This window comes from Oryzias latipes, chromosome 14 (assembly GCF_053564925.1).
Source record: "Oryzias latipes strain Hd-rR chromosome 14, Olatipes_Hd-rR_3.1".
Lineage (NCBI taxonomy): Eukaryota > Metazoa > Chordata > Actinopteri > Beloniformes > Adrianichthyidae > Oryzias > Oryzias latipes.
The window spans coordinates 18,893,831-18,909,509 of record NC_136250.1 but is presented as its reverse complement, the minus strand read 5'-3'; the positions used below and the strand labels follow the sequence as shown (position 1 = coordinate 18,909,509).

Here is a 15,679-nt window from a genome sequence, read left to right as displayed (position 1 = left end):
TTATGGACTAAAATCAGCAGATGCCTGTACAATGTGAAGGAGAGAAAATAAGAGGAGGTGTGGCACTGACCCTGTGTTCTGACGGAATCTGATATTGGACTGGGATCGCTGAGGCCGTAAGTATTCACTGCTCGGATCATGAAGAGGTAGACGGCTCCAGGCTTCAGGTTCCTCAGGACAAAAGTCTCTGCTCTCACATGCTCTGCTAGGGTCACCCATCTGTTACCTAAAGTGTAACTTCAGAGTTTGCAACAAAGAATTGTGACAAAAAGTACAATCTATTACAGATGGATTTCAATATTGCTGGATCTACTGATGAAAGTCTTACCTGAATGCCTCGATGAGGTAAGATGTAGGTAGTTTCTCCTTATCAGGACTAGACTTCCACGACAACGTCACTGATGTCTGGCTGATGTTAGTGACTTCCGGTTTGGACGGAGCAGTCGGAATCATATTATTTTCCACGGGGTGATCAGACTTCCCAACCCCAAATTCTAATAAAGACAGAAAACAATACACTTATTTACACCGCCCACGACAACACACGTTCAAGCAACCACTTCCAATAAAAAGTTTATGTAATCACATATTTTGGGCTTCCGCCTTAAAAACTGTCGAGTTCATGCCTAGCTAAGTCCTTGCGTACAAAACGCGCGACCATTGAACACGCGCTGAAAGTAAAACCAGTTGAACTTTGACCAATCAGGGACTCTGATTTGGTAGTGACATATGGAAGCACCAACTGTTTGAAAATGATTAAAGCAATATTAAATGAACACTGCAACAAAAGTATTGATTTCATTACGCTAGTATCAATACTTCGCCTTGGTATTGATACTGTCGATACTTAGATTGATACACCCACCCCTAGCACTAGTGTTGGGTAGTGACTGTTCAGTGTGGACATCTGCTAAAAGCGTGTTCCTGAATGTGCATCACACGGCTGGTGTGAACTTAGCCATAAAGTTAACCATACTTTGATGAAAGTTACCTCATTTAACCTTGTTTCTGTACATATAACTCACCTTGTACTTGTAAGAATGCTGTCCAGGAAGCCTCCCCACCTGGGTTTGAGGCAGTGCAAGTATACATGCCCGAATCTCCCAGCTTAGGATGGAGGATCCAAAAGCATTGAGTGGTTAGAATCATTTGAGGCACGCTCTACAAAACCGCCCTGTGTCTTTACCTCTCACCTCAGTATGGTAAATTTTCAGAGATCCTGTTTCAGTCAGGGATGTCCTGGAGTCTGCAGGAGAAAGCACCACCCCATCCTTTTTCCAGTGAACTGTGGGGGGTGGAGTGCCAGCAGTTTGGCAACCCAGTTCCACAATGCTGTCCACAAGGACAGTCTGATTGCTGGGGCCTTGTTTAATGATGGGAGGTAGGTAGTCTGACCCAGCTAGAAGAAAGTAAAAGACAAATAAGAAAAGGTTCTTGTGAATATACTATTAAATGGTACATTATTGATGATAATAAAATACCACTAAAACATGAAGCCTGGGACTTTAACCCTTGTGCTATCCTAGACACTTTAACATTGGGAGTCTAGACCCACTAGACAGTGCTCTGAACCTTTTTTCTTCAATGATTTGTGATTTTCACTGGTTTCCAAGGATTACACGTAATCCTCTCCATCTTTATCCACCTATGTCATGGTAGGGATAACACGCTAATTTAAGGGTGGGGTCATTTTGACCCCACACGATAGCACAAGGGTTATGAGCTGGATAAAGACAAATGTTAACTGACCATCCCACTGCAATAAAACATCACATAAATCACAGAATATTGCTGTAGTTCTGTGTAAATTTACAACAGTTTTGTGACATTTTGTGGGATCTTTTGAAATCTAAACTGCTGAGATCCTAAAAAATAATAATGATAAACATTGTTTAAGATGGCATCTTGAAAGAAACAATTTTTTTTAAAGGCAATTTAAACCATACCTCTTCTAAATCAGTAAGCTAATTTGTATTTCCAAAAGAGTGTAGTTTCGCAACTCTTAGAGAATAAAGCAAAATTATAGCACTACTGGCAAAACATTAATGTGTCAAAAGATTTTGAATTTTCAAGCATAGAAACACTGTTTCCACAAATCCAATATAAATTAGAAGAGGCAGAGGAGCACTTGCAATATTTCTTGACAGTTTTCTGACAGTTTGCAGAAACTTTCTATCCATTCTGCATTTCTTAAACTGTAATATGAAATTTTATTCAAACTTTTTTGAGTATATTGGACAGGACTTGAAGAATTTGTCAGCTATGTTTGTTTTACATTAGGGCATACATATTTAGTGAAAATAACTTGCTAATGAACATAGTTTCTGCAAAACGACAGTAGTTAATCAGAAATGCACCTCTGAGTTGTGGGCGGGACTATTGGCACAGAGTAAGCCCGCCCCCATTTCCCCTCTGTTTACACGCTTTCCCGCTAGTTTACACACACTCACAACCCCAACCTAACATTACTCTTGCAACAACAATGGCGAGAAATATTGGAACTATCCAGCTGTGCAGTTTTGAGCCAGATGCCAGCTCAGACGAGAAAGACAAAAAACTAACTGGATCTATTTGTCTGCAAGTGGATGTATCGGAATGGAGTGAAGGAGAGAGCTTGTAGGTCAGTGCTACACGCTTTTTGAAGCTACATTTTTTTCATCTGCTCCTGATTTATAATGATTTGAATAAAGAAATACACAGAAGTTCAGTTTAAATCTTAATTTCATCACATATGTCCTCCATCATCAGAAAAATGCCACAAAATCATGCTAAAAACAGCAAAAACACAATTTTCACCGAAGTGGGTCTTAAAGATCTGCTGCTGCCTTATACTTTGAGTCATGCTGGTTTGCATGGTAATCATCAAATCTACTACTTTTTGTTTATTTTTTTCTTTGTTGTTATCAGTGTGCTAATCTATATCGCCAAATGCAAAATTAGTAATACTAATAACTTCAAGCGGTATGTCAGAATGTGGGAAACTTGTTCAAAAAGTAAAGGCCCAAAAATGATAAAAAATGAGAAAACAAAAACGAAAGTGGTGGAAAAAGGCAGAAAAAGATAAGATGTGAAAGATATTGGGAGAAAAATTGGTAGAGGTGAAGAACAATAGGCTTAGGTGGATGTGCAGCCAGTGGAGGAAAAAGAAATCAACTTTTCCCCTCCAGCGGAGGGCAACTAATCATTCATTGGCTAGAAGGTACTGCCGAAGCCGGATCCAATCATGACAGCAAAGCCCAACTAATAACAGTTCCACTTAGATAACAGAGCTTCCTCGCACACACACACCTCATACGTGGGGGTGTAGGTTTCAGACAGATAAATAAATAAATGATAAATAAAGTTACCTCTCCCCTCTTGAAAGCTTGATGGAAACATACTTTGAAAACTGCCAGAGGTAATGTGAACCACCTATTATCATAAAAAAAGCACTATTTTGAATAAGGATGAGAGGCATGAGGTAGAAATGGAGAAAACTTTAGTTGGAGTTAGCGGAGTGGAAGCACAGGAAGTCAGAGGGCAGCAAGTGAAGACCAAAAAAAGGTGAATTTAGCACATTTCTGTGAAATGCATTCCACATTAACTGAGAGTCCTGGATTAAAAAGTGCTGCAGGTAAAAGCATTCACTATCTCACAATACCTTAAGCAATTATTTCTATAATTATAACATATGCAATCCACATGTGCACAAAAGTTGTATAGACACACATATTGATGATCACACATGTGTGTAATGACTGCTCTGGGCCTTCAAGCACAGTTAAATTGCTTTTCTGAAGCAATTAACACAGTTACTTCACCGTGTGTGATTTGGACCGAAAAGCCCTCAGAGCTCTTTAGTTGAAACCATAATGACACCATAGCTAACTCCTCCACTTTCATTCCCAATTATCTGGACTTAACCCACAGAAACGACTTTTCTGATAGAAGCGAGATGGATTTAGATCTTTAGATCTTATTTGTGATTTATCTCAAATAAGGATGTGAAAGATATGGAGCCTTTAACGGCGCTGTAAAGTTTACATGAAGAATGGCCCGTAATATCCAGATCTTGACCTCGTAATTAGGATTCTGGAGGTTGGTTTATCCTGAATGCATTCCATTTACATTTCTTCAACAAGGGTAGACCCGCACAGGTGCTGCAGGTTTTTGGATTGTTTGGGCCTGTGGGGGGTCATAGACAGGAGCGGCCATATCTTAAGAGTAGTGTATGTGTGTCTTGCAGTTCCTTTGAGGCTTGTGCAGCTACCTCAAGGGACGTAATGAAAATGGAATTTACCATTGTCATATGTGAGTGACAAATGTATCGTGAAGTATCTGTCAGGATATTGGAAGTTACACGCACTTACTCTGTATGGATGATAGTGGTGCCCTTACAGTACACTATAAGGTGCATGCACTGGCTCCTTACTGGACCTGTGCAAATGCTGCACACAGCAGTAGTGCAGGTGATACCTGAGTGCCCATAGGATACCTGTAGGATGCAGATTGTCTAATTTCGTCATTTCTAAAAGTCACAGGGCGCATGATGAGTCTCATCCAGTGTGGGTCTTTGGGCAACATCTTTTATGCTACTGCCTAACTATGTAGCTACAAGTCTGGGTCTCCCTGTGCCGGTCCCCAGCCCGGCTAAAAATTACAGGGTTGTGTCAGGAAGGGCATCTGGTGTAAAAAGGGTGTGTTACCGTGACAACCGTGAAAGTAGAAAAATAGTCTGCTTTTTTTAAATAAGCGATCTAAACCAAAAAATAACAAGAATGAAATACTAAAAACTAAAAAATCCATTTCAAGCTTCCACGTTCAAATCTCTTGTGTTTACACATTGCTACACACAATTTTAAGACCATTTTCGGGCTCTACGCATAAAACAAGTGTCCATTGAGCGCAAACTTTGATCAATCGGGGACTTGGATTTGGTAGTGACGTATAGATAGAGTAATTTTTCATTCACTGAGGTGCCAACTGTCTCATGGGGGAGAAATTATTAATTGCGTTTTTTGTCCAGTATTTTTAGTCTTTTATATTTTGGAATAGACCTGTGAGAGAAAAGGCCTGAAGCAAGATTTGTACCACTTCAACATTTCACACCGAGCCTCTTCCAACTGAAGGGGGTGGACATGTGATATTGCAAAGCGACAGTCCAGTGTGAACACCATATGCTAAAAGTGCATCACATGGCCAATGTATAAGTAGCATCAGGCACCAAGCATAGAGTGCACAAAAGATGCACAAGTACTATTTGAATAGAACAGGCTCCCTGTGCATTGCTAGGATTCGAGGGGGGGGGGTTGAAAAATTTTGTGTACATTATGCCTGCATTTCAACTACTTTCCCTTACTTACCCTTACATGTTGTAAGGGTAAGTAATAAACAGCATGTTTATCGGAATTATTTTTGAATGAACATTTTCATTCAACAGGTTAACTGAGTGGTCTACGATCTTTTCACTACGATCTTTTCATTTTGAGCGGACCACCATATTTTGCTGGTAGACACCCGTTTTTACCCGTAACCCTTGTGCTATCCTAGGAATTCTACCATTGGGAGTTGGGTCATCTAGACCCACTAGACAGTGCTCTGAACCTTTTTTCTTCAATGATTTGTGATCTTCACTGGTGTCCATGGATTACATGAAATCTTTCCACTTTTATCCACCTTTGTCATGGTAGGGAGAACACGTCAATGTAAGGGTGGGGTCATTTAAGATAGCACAAGAGTTAAGGGCAGTTGTGACTAAGGCACGTCTTTCCAATGTTTTGTTTCTTTACTCACCATCTGAAACCTCAAGTAGTGCTTTAGTTATAACACTACCGGCAATGTTAAGAGCCTGGCAGCTGTAGAAGCCAGCATCAGAGCGCTGAACATCAGTAATGGTCAAACTGCCCATCTGAGACACGGACAGCCGGCTGAAGGGCTGCGGCGGCTGGTAGGAGAACAGAAGGCTCTAAAGTGAAAACACAAATCCCATTTAGAAAACCATTTATTATCTTCATTTGAACCGAGAGCCGATTTAGCCTGATTACACAGACTAGGGGGGTCTCACCTCGCTGCCCTCTCGTTGCCAGAAAATAGCAGGTTGCGGGTTACCAGTGGCCTCACACTGAAAGGTGACCGTCCTGCCCACTGACACCACCTGGTTCCTGGGGTGCGTGGCAAAAGCAGGGGGCACTGCAGGGTGAAAAAGAAAGCTCTAATTATTAGACAGTCTGGCATAAGTTCCTGTTTCTCACTTTAAGAATACCTCAGTGTGCATATAAGAGGGGAATTAATTAAGCTTCAACAGCAAAAATGAGCTTTGAAGAATCTTTTAAAATAGAAGAATGCCAGTCATTTACCTACATTTGACATGAATTACATACTGTAGAGGATTGACAGAGTGACAGAGGATCATGACTCCCTTGATGCTTTCTGATGTTGGATGAAAATGGATGAGAACTTACCAGCGTTGACTACAAGAGAAAAAAAACAAGAACGCAACAATGACATGTAGTGAGAAGTCATATTGTACAGACAGGTGGTGATGAAAAACATCTGTGAACCATTAACCTGGATAAATGATAGATAGATAGATAGATAGATAGATAGATAGATAGATAGATAGATAGATAGATAGATAGATAGATAGATAGATAGATAGATAGATAGATAGATAGATAGATAGATAGATAGATAGATAGATAGATAGATAGATAGATAGATAGATAGATAGATAGATAGATAGATAGATAGATAGATAGATAGATAGATAGATAGATAGATAGACTGTGACATATCTTCTATTTATCACACACAGACTCAGAAATCCTATTAATTGTTGCTCCATGTCTCCTGCAAAAAGTAAAAAAAAAAAAAAAAAAAAAAAAACAAAGGTTTCCCTTTTGTCTTTTCTGTTTTCTAGGTTTTTGACTGAAAACAAAGAAACTGGAACCATCAGAATAACCAGCAGGAAACAGCTTCAACTTTATCTCTAATTAAGTCCTACTGTCCTCACAGGCCACACTTCCCACTGCGTCACAGCAATGTATTTAATTGCCTTGGTTTTGTCAGTGCAAGTGTGAGCAGTCCTACTAACTATTCTCCGTCACCATTCTAAGAAAAGAAAAAAACACATTTTTTCTGCATCATTTATTTTACTGCTTTTTTAATTTTCAATTTATATAAATGGTGGATGGAAGAACCTTTTAATTATTATCAATAGGTTTAGAACATAAAGAAACACATAGATTTATCATGGTTCTACTTTCTGATAAGATTACAAAGCATTATTATTATTATTATTATTATTATTATTATTATTATTATTATTATTATTATTATGCCATTCATTAGTTCATTTTTTGCAAAAATAAAACAAAAAAGGCTATGAAAAAGGTGTGAAGACATGAATTTTAAGGTTTTGTTGGACTAAAATTAGAATAGAATAGAATTCTTTATGGTCACCATACAGGAGCATGACAAAATTATGTTAAGGTCTATAAAATAAGACAATACCAAATGTCAAAAATATCAAAAATGTGTGGAGGACTGACCATGAACTGTGAGCGAGGCAGATGCTTCAGACTTCCCAACCATGTTCTCCACCACGCATGTATAAGACCCCTCGTCAGAAGAAGTGACTTGGCGAATAATTAAAGTATGGTCCACCAGAACTTCAAATCTTTAAGCAAAACAGAGACAAACGGTCAGAAAACAAGGTAAAAAATATCATAAAAGCATTGGAATTGATTGCTTCCTGGATGTTTGGACTTACCTTCCCTTTGGTAAGTCTGAATCATCTCTCCTCCAGCGGACAATAGGAACAGGGTCTCCGTGAACCACACAGTGGAACTCCACGCTCTCGTCTGTCAGCACCACCACACTGCTGGGCCGTTTCACAAAGGTCGGTCGCTCTAAGGACAAATGATGCAGCAAGAAACAATGTTGGGTTTTAGTTTGGACAATCATCACCTGTGGTTGTTCTGGTCTGTGATTGGTTTCTGTGGTGGGTATGCTTAAAATGCAACTGTTGAACCAATAAAAATGAAAATAAAAATAAAGAAAGACACCAAAACTCAAAGACTATGATGACTACACATCACAGTTTCATCTATGGATTGGAGGTTTGTAAAAATACACAAAGTGTTCTTTACGTTTTAGAACAAACATGCTAATTCTTTAATTTATATCTAAATACATACAATCCTCATATTTTTGCTTATTTACAGTGTATTTCTTGAGCTTTATAATGTTTTAGCATTAGTTTGTGTCTGTGCAACATGAGACAAAATTTGACCCTCACTACATGCTCAAAAACATATTTAACAGAACTAGTACCAGGGGAACTTGATATTATTATGGGATGGTAACACGACCTACAGCTTTGCAGCCATTTTGTAACCAAGTGTTGGTTGCAAAATTTTGGTGATGGTCATGTTTTTCCACAATATGGAAACCGAAAACGTCTGTTTGATCAATTTTCATGTAATTTACCACACATGCCACCACCTCGAGTCTACAACCATCCCTGGAGTTTTATCGCCCTTTGTCCTCGGAAAGAGGCCGCCATCTTTAATCTCTCCAAAATAAAAAAATATAAAAAAACACCTTAAGTATCAGCTCCAAATGAAAACTCATCCCAGGGGTTATCATTGATCCTCTCCTAACTTGTCGTACATCATTGGGAAGCAATTAGGGAAGAACTGTTGCAATTAGAAGTTGTAGATTTTTAACAGTGTGCTCATGGCTGTTACGGCTGTTGCCGTATTTAGTTTTATTTGGTTTAGTTTGTTCTGTGTTGAGCATTTTTCTTTTATATCAGAGTGGAACTTGTGTTTTTTGTGGATCTTTGTGTTTGTATGTCTGTGTGATTATTTTCAGGTGTGCTGGAAAGGGTGTGGCCTCCAATTGGACCAGAGCTGATGGAGGCAGCCTTAAAAGCACCACATGGACCTCCAGTCTGTAAGAAGGCTCCATTGCAGCAACATGGCTCCATTGCAGCAACATGGCTCCATTGCAGCAACATGGCTCCATTGCAGCAACATGGCTCCATTGCAGCAACATGCCTCCATTGCAGCAACATGCCTCCATTGCAGCAACATGCCTCCATTGCAGCAACATGGCTCCATTGCAGCAACATGGCTCCATTGCAGCTTGGCCCTCTTCTGTAATCAATCACCTGTTTAGTTGTGTGTTGTACTTAAGTGTTGTGGTTAAGTATTTTGTATTAGTTCTTTGTAGTTTGTGGTTTTATGCCTACTCTGTTTAGTCTTTTGGTTTATAGTAATGTTAAGTGAAGCTGTAGGGGTGAACTGCCATTTTCTTTAGTACTTGTTGTTTATGTTAGTCTAGGGAGGTTAGTGTTTTGTCATTGATTTCCCTTTTCTTTCATTTACAGGTGAGATTACAGATTTCAGTTAGGTGGGGTTTTGAAGCCTTTTTGCTTCACTTTTAGTTCTTGTTGGTGGCTGTTTATTTATTTGTAAATAAATGTGTTATACTTTTGTATGGAGACATTTTTTTGATGTGTGTGCTAATTTAAATTAGGTAGCCAAAACAATTGACTATTTATGCGATGGCCCACGAGGTACCTCTAGACCCGGAAGGGGGCGTAACAATGGCGGTCTTGTAAAAGTGGCGTTCTCCTCAAACTCTTAATGCATGGATCCCTGATAGAGCTGAACAAAATACCGTATTTTCCGGACTATAAGTCGCCCTTTTTTCATAGTTTGGCAAGGGGTGCGACTTATACTCCGCAGTGACTTATATTAGAAATAAATTGAAATAAATACATTGTTAACCCTCCTGTTATGTTCATTTGTGAGGAACAGAGATGATGTTCCTGGCTAAATTTGATGTTTGAGGTATGTTAAGTGTTAAGAGTATGTTAAGTGACTCAGAGAATCAGCAAACTTTTTTTACAGTAAGATCTTGAAGGCTAACAACATAATGTTCTATTTTCCAATGATTTCATAGATTCAGAAATGCAATAAAAATGACAACTGTTTCTACAAATACAGGATGAAAACAGAGTATTAGTTGGCCAATGATGCTTCATGAAAAGAATAAATAAATAGGTGTGAGAAAGAATTACTGTGAAATTATGAGATAAACAGTCTGCTATGATTGTGTCATATGAGGTTGTGCAAGTTATTAGTTCTTGGTCTCAGATTTTGTCAAATAAATTTTCCATCAAAATGCGACTTATAGTCCAGTGCGACTTATCTGTGTTTTTTTCTACCTTTTAATGCATTTTTGGGCTGGTGCGACTTATACTCCGGAGCGACTTATAGTCCGGAAAATACGGTAATATAACATGGTATAAACATATTAAGAATATGGCCATGGTTGGCAAATAACCTCTGTTGCTAAGGAAATCCAAAAGTTTACTTTTACCGATTCTTCTGAAACTAATATAGACCAAAACCATAAAATGGTTGCTATGAGGATCAAACAAACAAAAAGCTGCGATTTTGAAAGTAGAAAAAGGGGTTTATTTTTAAATTCATTTTTCTCGTGTAGCTCTGACCAGGCTGATAGAGGGAGAGGGGGGGTAGTTAGTAAGACTTTTATTTAGGCCATCAGGGTCGGGGCGCGTAGTAGCTGCTTAGGAATGGAAGTTGGGTCAAAGGTGGGTGGCAAGGGTGGTTAGAGGCGGGCAGCGAGCGCTGTAATTCAACTTCTAATTTGATTTATCGGTGTTTTCAACCACTTTACAAATTTAAAGCATTTAAAACTGGTGGAACACACAGAGAATTAACACTTTTCCATTTCTGTTCATTAAACAAGTTTGATAACAAAAACAACAACAATAAAATAATAATTTGGGGCACATGTTTAGTGGGCATGTCAAGACTTTAGACCCATTTAGTTGGATCTATCAGTTTTGAAATGGAAATGTGAAGATGTCCTATTAAAGGTAGAACAGAAAGGCATCTTGTGGGGCTGCAAAGTGGTGTGTTGATGTTTCTTCCTTTGAGCAACACCAGAAACTGCCAAAACAGAGCTGTTTGGGAGTGCCTTTGGTTTGAGAAAACTCTAAGGATAAAAGCAGATGTGAATGCATCTTTCCTTTAGCAATTTCAAATATTCCAAGCTGTAATTTATTTTTGTAAGCAAAACCAAGGTCAACAAACTGAAAGCTCTGATGAGCGCTCCATTGTGATGGAAAACGTTTTTGAAATAAGTGGTGGAGAGTGTAAACAGGCATTTGGCTGTCACTATTCCCCCGGTAGCTCTTATAGTGAAAGGTTACGATGCTGAATGTGGCTGCCATACTTGTTCAGCACTTGTTTAATGGGGAGCCTCTTTAAATCTGCCAGACTGGATGTACTAATGCACAATCAACATAATTAACAGGTTATTACGCCCAAGAGACCTCCACATCATGCAGTGGACAGCGAGAACAAACCCTATCAATTGAGACAGACATTCCAGAGAGGAAGAAAGTCACCTAACACTGTGAGTTCGGCAGTCTCGCTTTCTCTTTCTCCCAGCATGTTTGTAGCAACGCAAATGTACTTTCCAGCATCCGTCTTCAAAGTGTTGGTGATCATAAGCTTCCCACTACGAATCTGAAAGACAAAAAAAAGGATGTTTGAGCAGCTGTGTTTGAGGAAAATCTTACAGCCCTGTGCCCATGTTTGTTTGGGAAATGCTGATTAAATCCAGCATAATATCTGCAATAAGATGGGAGAAAATGGTATATTTTGAGGTAAAAATCCCTAATCATGATCGCAGGTGCTCTTTAACACATATTCTACCCTAAAGAAGTACAAATAGGGGTGTAACGGTTAGACTTTGGTCACATATACTAAAGTATCACAGTGATGCAACCGGAAGGCAAGTTTTTCAGTAAATCTTGGCAGGTGGGTGTGCGGCAGCATTTGTAATCAGGAATGTTTGTGGTTTCCAGAATTTCTGAAAGTAGTTGGAGGTAAAGCCTTTAGCCTATGAAAGCATGTCTTTTTTATTTTTCAAAAAACAGTCAATACTGGAAATGCTTTTTCATTTTCACAAAACTGCGTTCATTGACTCAAAAATAAAAATAGAAATCAATCACCTAAACAGCTTTTTCTTTTTCCTTTTCAACACCGCTCATTCTGTCGCTTAGTTAAACTGATAAGAAAATAGCATTTGACATTTCATTTTCTAAAAGTTCTCTTGTAAATGTGTAACAAAATTTGATTAGACTGATCTAATTTGACAAATAAAATGGATCAAAAGAAAGGCTTTTTCCGTTTTCACATTGTAACTGCATCAATTGACTTAAAAATAGAATTAAAAGTCAATCCTCCAAAATTGCTTTTTTCCTTTTCTACTTCAACACTGCTTATTCTGTAACATAAATAAAGTAATAGTGCAAAGAGAGGACTGCATTTTCGTTTTCACATCCACCGCTCAAAAAGTGTGCATAATTCAGTTCCAGTCAGCAGTTCCAGGGGGGAGGCCAGGGGATGACGTCAGTGCTCACTCTTCTTCTGTCACTAACGCGCGTGTTTGACGGAGAAAGGAAAAATAGAAGAGTGTGGACCAAGAGGATGGGAAATTTTGTCAGAAGCTGAAAAGTTCAGCATTACAAAATCTGTGCTAGAGCTGTTGAAGGAGGCTGCATATGTCTTCTAACAGCATAACCAGCAGGAGTAGACAACACTCCCACCACATCTTCATCGACACCAACTGTGGTTACATGGACAAAAGTAATCAGGATTAATGCTCAATCAGAATAAAAATGCGTCATGTAAACAAACCGTTCGGAATACACTGCCCCAATCAGACTCATTCAGATTAAAATTTCCTTCCGATCTAGAAATGTGGGTTATGCCAATTGCTGATCCGATCGCTGTGCATGTAAACAGTTTATTCCAATTGAATCGGTTAGTTCAAAAGGGGCCCAAGTCCACAATTTTTCAAAACAGAGATAGTATATGTTCTATGGTCTTCAAGGGAAAAGCTATCAGATTATGTGCAAAAAAGTCCTAAGTCTGTTGTAATGTATTGACTATGCTTGACATTTAAAATGCTTAAAGTGCAAAATTCCTGACTCGGGGCTCTCTTGCATGGGTTTTGCTTTATCCCATAGATGGCAGCACTAGTTATCCAATATGGCAGCGTGCCTGTTTAATTCAAGAAGAGCCCAAGTCCAGAGACTTTAGTTTGCTAGTCCTCTGAAATGATAAAAGTGAGGTGCTTCATACTATAGCATTTGTAAGCTATGAACTGGTGCTAAATCTGGGTGAAGTATTAATCATGTGGTGTAGCCTCCCTTTGAGCTATGCAATTAAAATCATTTCCTGGAAAAACAAGCCTCTTGGACTTGGGCCCCTTTTGAACTAACCGATTCAATTGTGGGTCACTACTTCTTTGGCTTTTACGTCATGCGTAGACGGTGTGACGCACCAGAGGAGGCTTTGGAGTGCAAACAGGACAGGCTAGCTGCTCCCCGCAAGTAAAGCGCGTCTCTGAGCAGAGCAGCCTAACTCGCAGCTACGTGTTTGCGGGCAGGGGAGGGTGCTTTGTTACGGTGTGTGCTTCGGAGGAGGCTTCGGACTATAGTCCGTCCGGCTGCTCTGCGTCAGCGAGCTGCCGGACTCAGGAGAACTGTATCTCTGACCAGAGGAGCAGCTTTTGGACAGTGTGTGAGCTGGCGGAATGCGGAAATGCTGCTCCGTCCACCGGGCAGCCAGCGGCCAGCGGCACTTGATATGGACGGCCTCCGTTCAGAGACATTTCCACAGAGTCCAATCAGCTGCTGCCAGCCGGCTGCCCCTGCTCTGTGGCCGCCCGATTTCGTAATGATGTCATGCCCGCCTGACTGCCAACGATCAGGTCGGCACTGCAGTGTGGCCGCCCAACTGACGCTTGATTTTGTAAAGGCGTCAGTCCCGCCTGACTGACTGTCGCCATCTACTTTTATGACCTCCCCAACGATTTTCAAAAAAATTAAGCATTGACATCTTGAAGATTGTGCCGATGCCTCCGTATCGCGCGATGGTGGTTGTTTTTGTGACTGTAGGAATAATCGACTTTGTTGATGAATCCATTTATGGCTTTATTTTTTTATTTATTTAAAGTGCTTTTCATGTGTTGCAGGTCCAAGCACTTCACAATTAAAAAATTGAAACCAACCCATCCTTTTGCCCCTCATCTCCCCACCCTTCTTTTACACATACACCCCATTACTCACACAATGCATACAGGCACAAAAAATGGCAATAATCATAAAAGAGACGCATGACTTTAATTTCCAACCAGATCAATCTGTCTGAGACAAGCTGGTAATCGAATGAAATCATTTCAAAATGAAACAAATAGATGACACTGGATGTAATGATATTGAAAAATTCAATTTATCTATTTATTTATAATCATATCAGCAATTCGATTCCTACGATTGCTGCTATGATTCATGGTCAGTATTGGTTCTTTTTGAAGGATCCGATTCAGAATTAAAATCGATCCAGGACAGCCTCACCAAAAAATTAAGCATAACTCAGAGATAATACTGGGATACTAGGGTGTAGTCAATCGATGAATCAATTTCCACTACTGAGGCAAGTTGAAAATTGAATCGAATTGCCCTAAATCACTTTAAAATTGTTGCAAAATGACATCAAGTAAATTTTGATTTGAATCGAATCATTATTTAATTTAATTGTTAGACCCCTAATTTGTATGCTGGCGGCATGATAGGGTGCTACATTTAGGGAAAGAATTTACGTTGTCCTTTGAACTGACTAGAAGGTCACCTATATAAAAAAAGAAAAATTACATAATTCATGTCTCGTGCTTCACTAGAACCATGGGAACAGAGAGATGGTTTCTTTGTAAAGATGTTCCTTAGATGTTCCATCAGCCTACTTTGCAATTCCCAAACTTTTTACCTTATCCGTATGCACATCTATGTGTGCACGCACACACCGGCATGTAATAGGGAGGTCGAAGACACAGACTTCTTGCTGTTTTCAGTGTTTTCTATCCTCCGCACGCCCCCACAGACCGTGGTGGATTCTTTATAGTGCTTTGAATGTGAGCTTCTGCACTGATCGAACTGTACTGCACAGTGTTAGAGGTGACACCAGCGCAGGAGTGAGTAGATGCGGCACTGCGAGACAGGAAACATGCTGATCTTAAGACTTCAAAACAAACACAAACACAAAGACGCTCTTTGGGTCCACATTAGAAAATTCCCAGGCATCAGCTTCAATTAAACCTGCAGCCCAGTTCTTATGCTCTGAGACTGCGACCTTCCTTTTTACCTGCACTCGGCTGTAGAATCATGCTTTTCATGTTGCTTTACCTAAAACATGAATTAAAAACTCAGCGCATAGAAGAGAAGGACTGCTATTTCTCAGAGGAAGTCAAAGGCCAAGGTTTCCTAAAGGGAAGAAGGCCAGTTGATCCAAAGTTGTGCCGGACAGATCAGGGCTGTGATGACACTCTGATGGAAAATAGAAATAAACTGCTGCTGCAAGGATTAAACCTGCAGCGTTTCACTTCTTTGGTAGTGTTTGTCCAAACACCTTTACACCACAAAAAGCTCAAATTTTTATTAAATACCTAAAAATATATTTTTCATAGTATCAGTAATAGCATAACTGTTTCGTAGTTTTACTTATGCTACATCCACATCAGGCTCAAAAATGAATGTTTGAATGACTGCTTTCAATAAAAAAGTCTATGTAAATGCACGTATATGTGCGGT

At 39.6% G+C, this 15,679-nt stretch overlaps 1 protein-coding gene across 3 annotated transcripts in view; it reads right to left on the bottom strand.

The window, feature by feature from the left end:
• LOC101156600 (roundabout homolog 1) overlaps positions 1–15,679 on the bottom strand; it is a 119,339-nt gene that overhangs the window by 13,759 nt on the left and 89,901 nt on the right. For all 3 annotated transcript variants that reach the window (XM_023962573.2, XM_078930639.1, XM_078930640.1), the window contains 9 exons: positions 11,429–11,549; positions 7,751–7,889; positions 7,530–7,657; positions 6,044–6,168; positions 5,773–5,944; positions 1,194–1,399; positions 1,026–1,107; positions 329–494; positions 71–237 (listed from right to left, as the gene is read on the bottom strand). In XM_023962573.2, the coding sequence (XP_023818341.1) occupies positions 71–237; positions 329–494; positions 1,026–1,107; positions 1,194–1,399; positions 5,773–5,944; positions 6,044–6,168; positions 7,530–7,657; positions 7,751–7,889; positions 11,429–11,549 (1,306 nt within the window). The remainder of the gene's footprint in view (positions 1–70; positions 238–328; positions 495–1,025; positions 1,108–1,193; positions 1,400–5,772; positions 5,945–6,043; positions 6,169–7,529; positions 7,658–7,750; positions 7,890–11,428; positions 11,550–15,679) is intronic.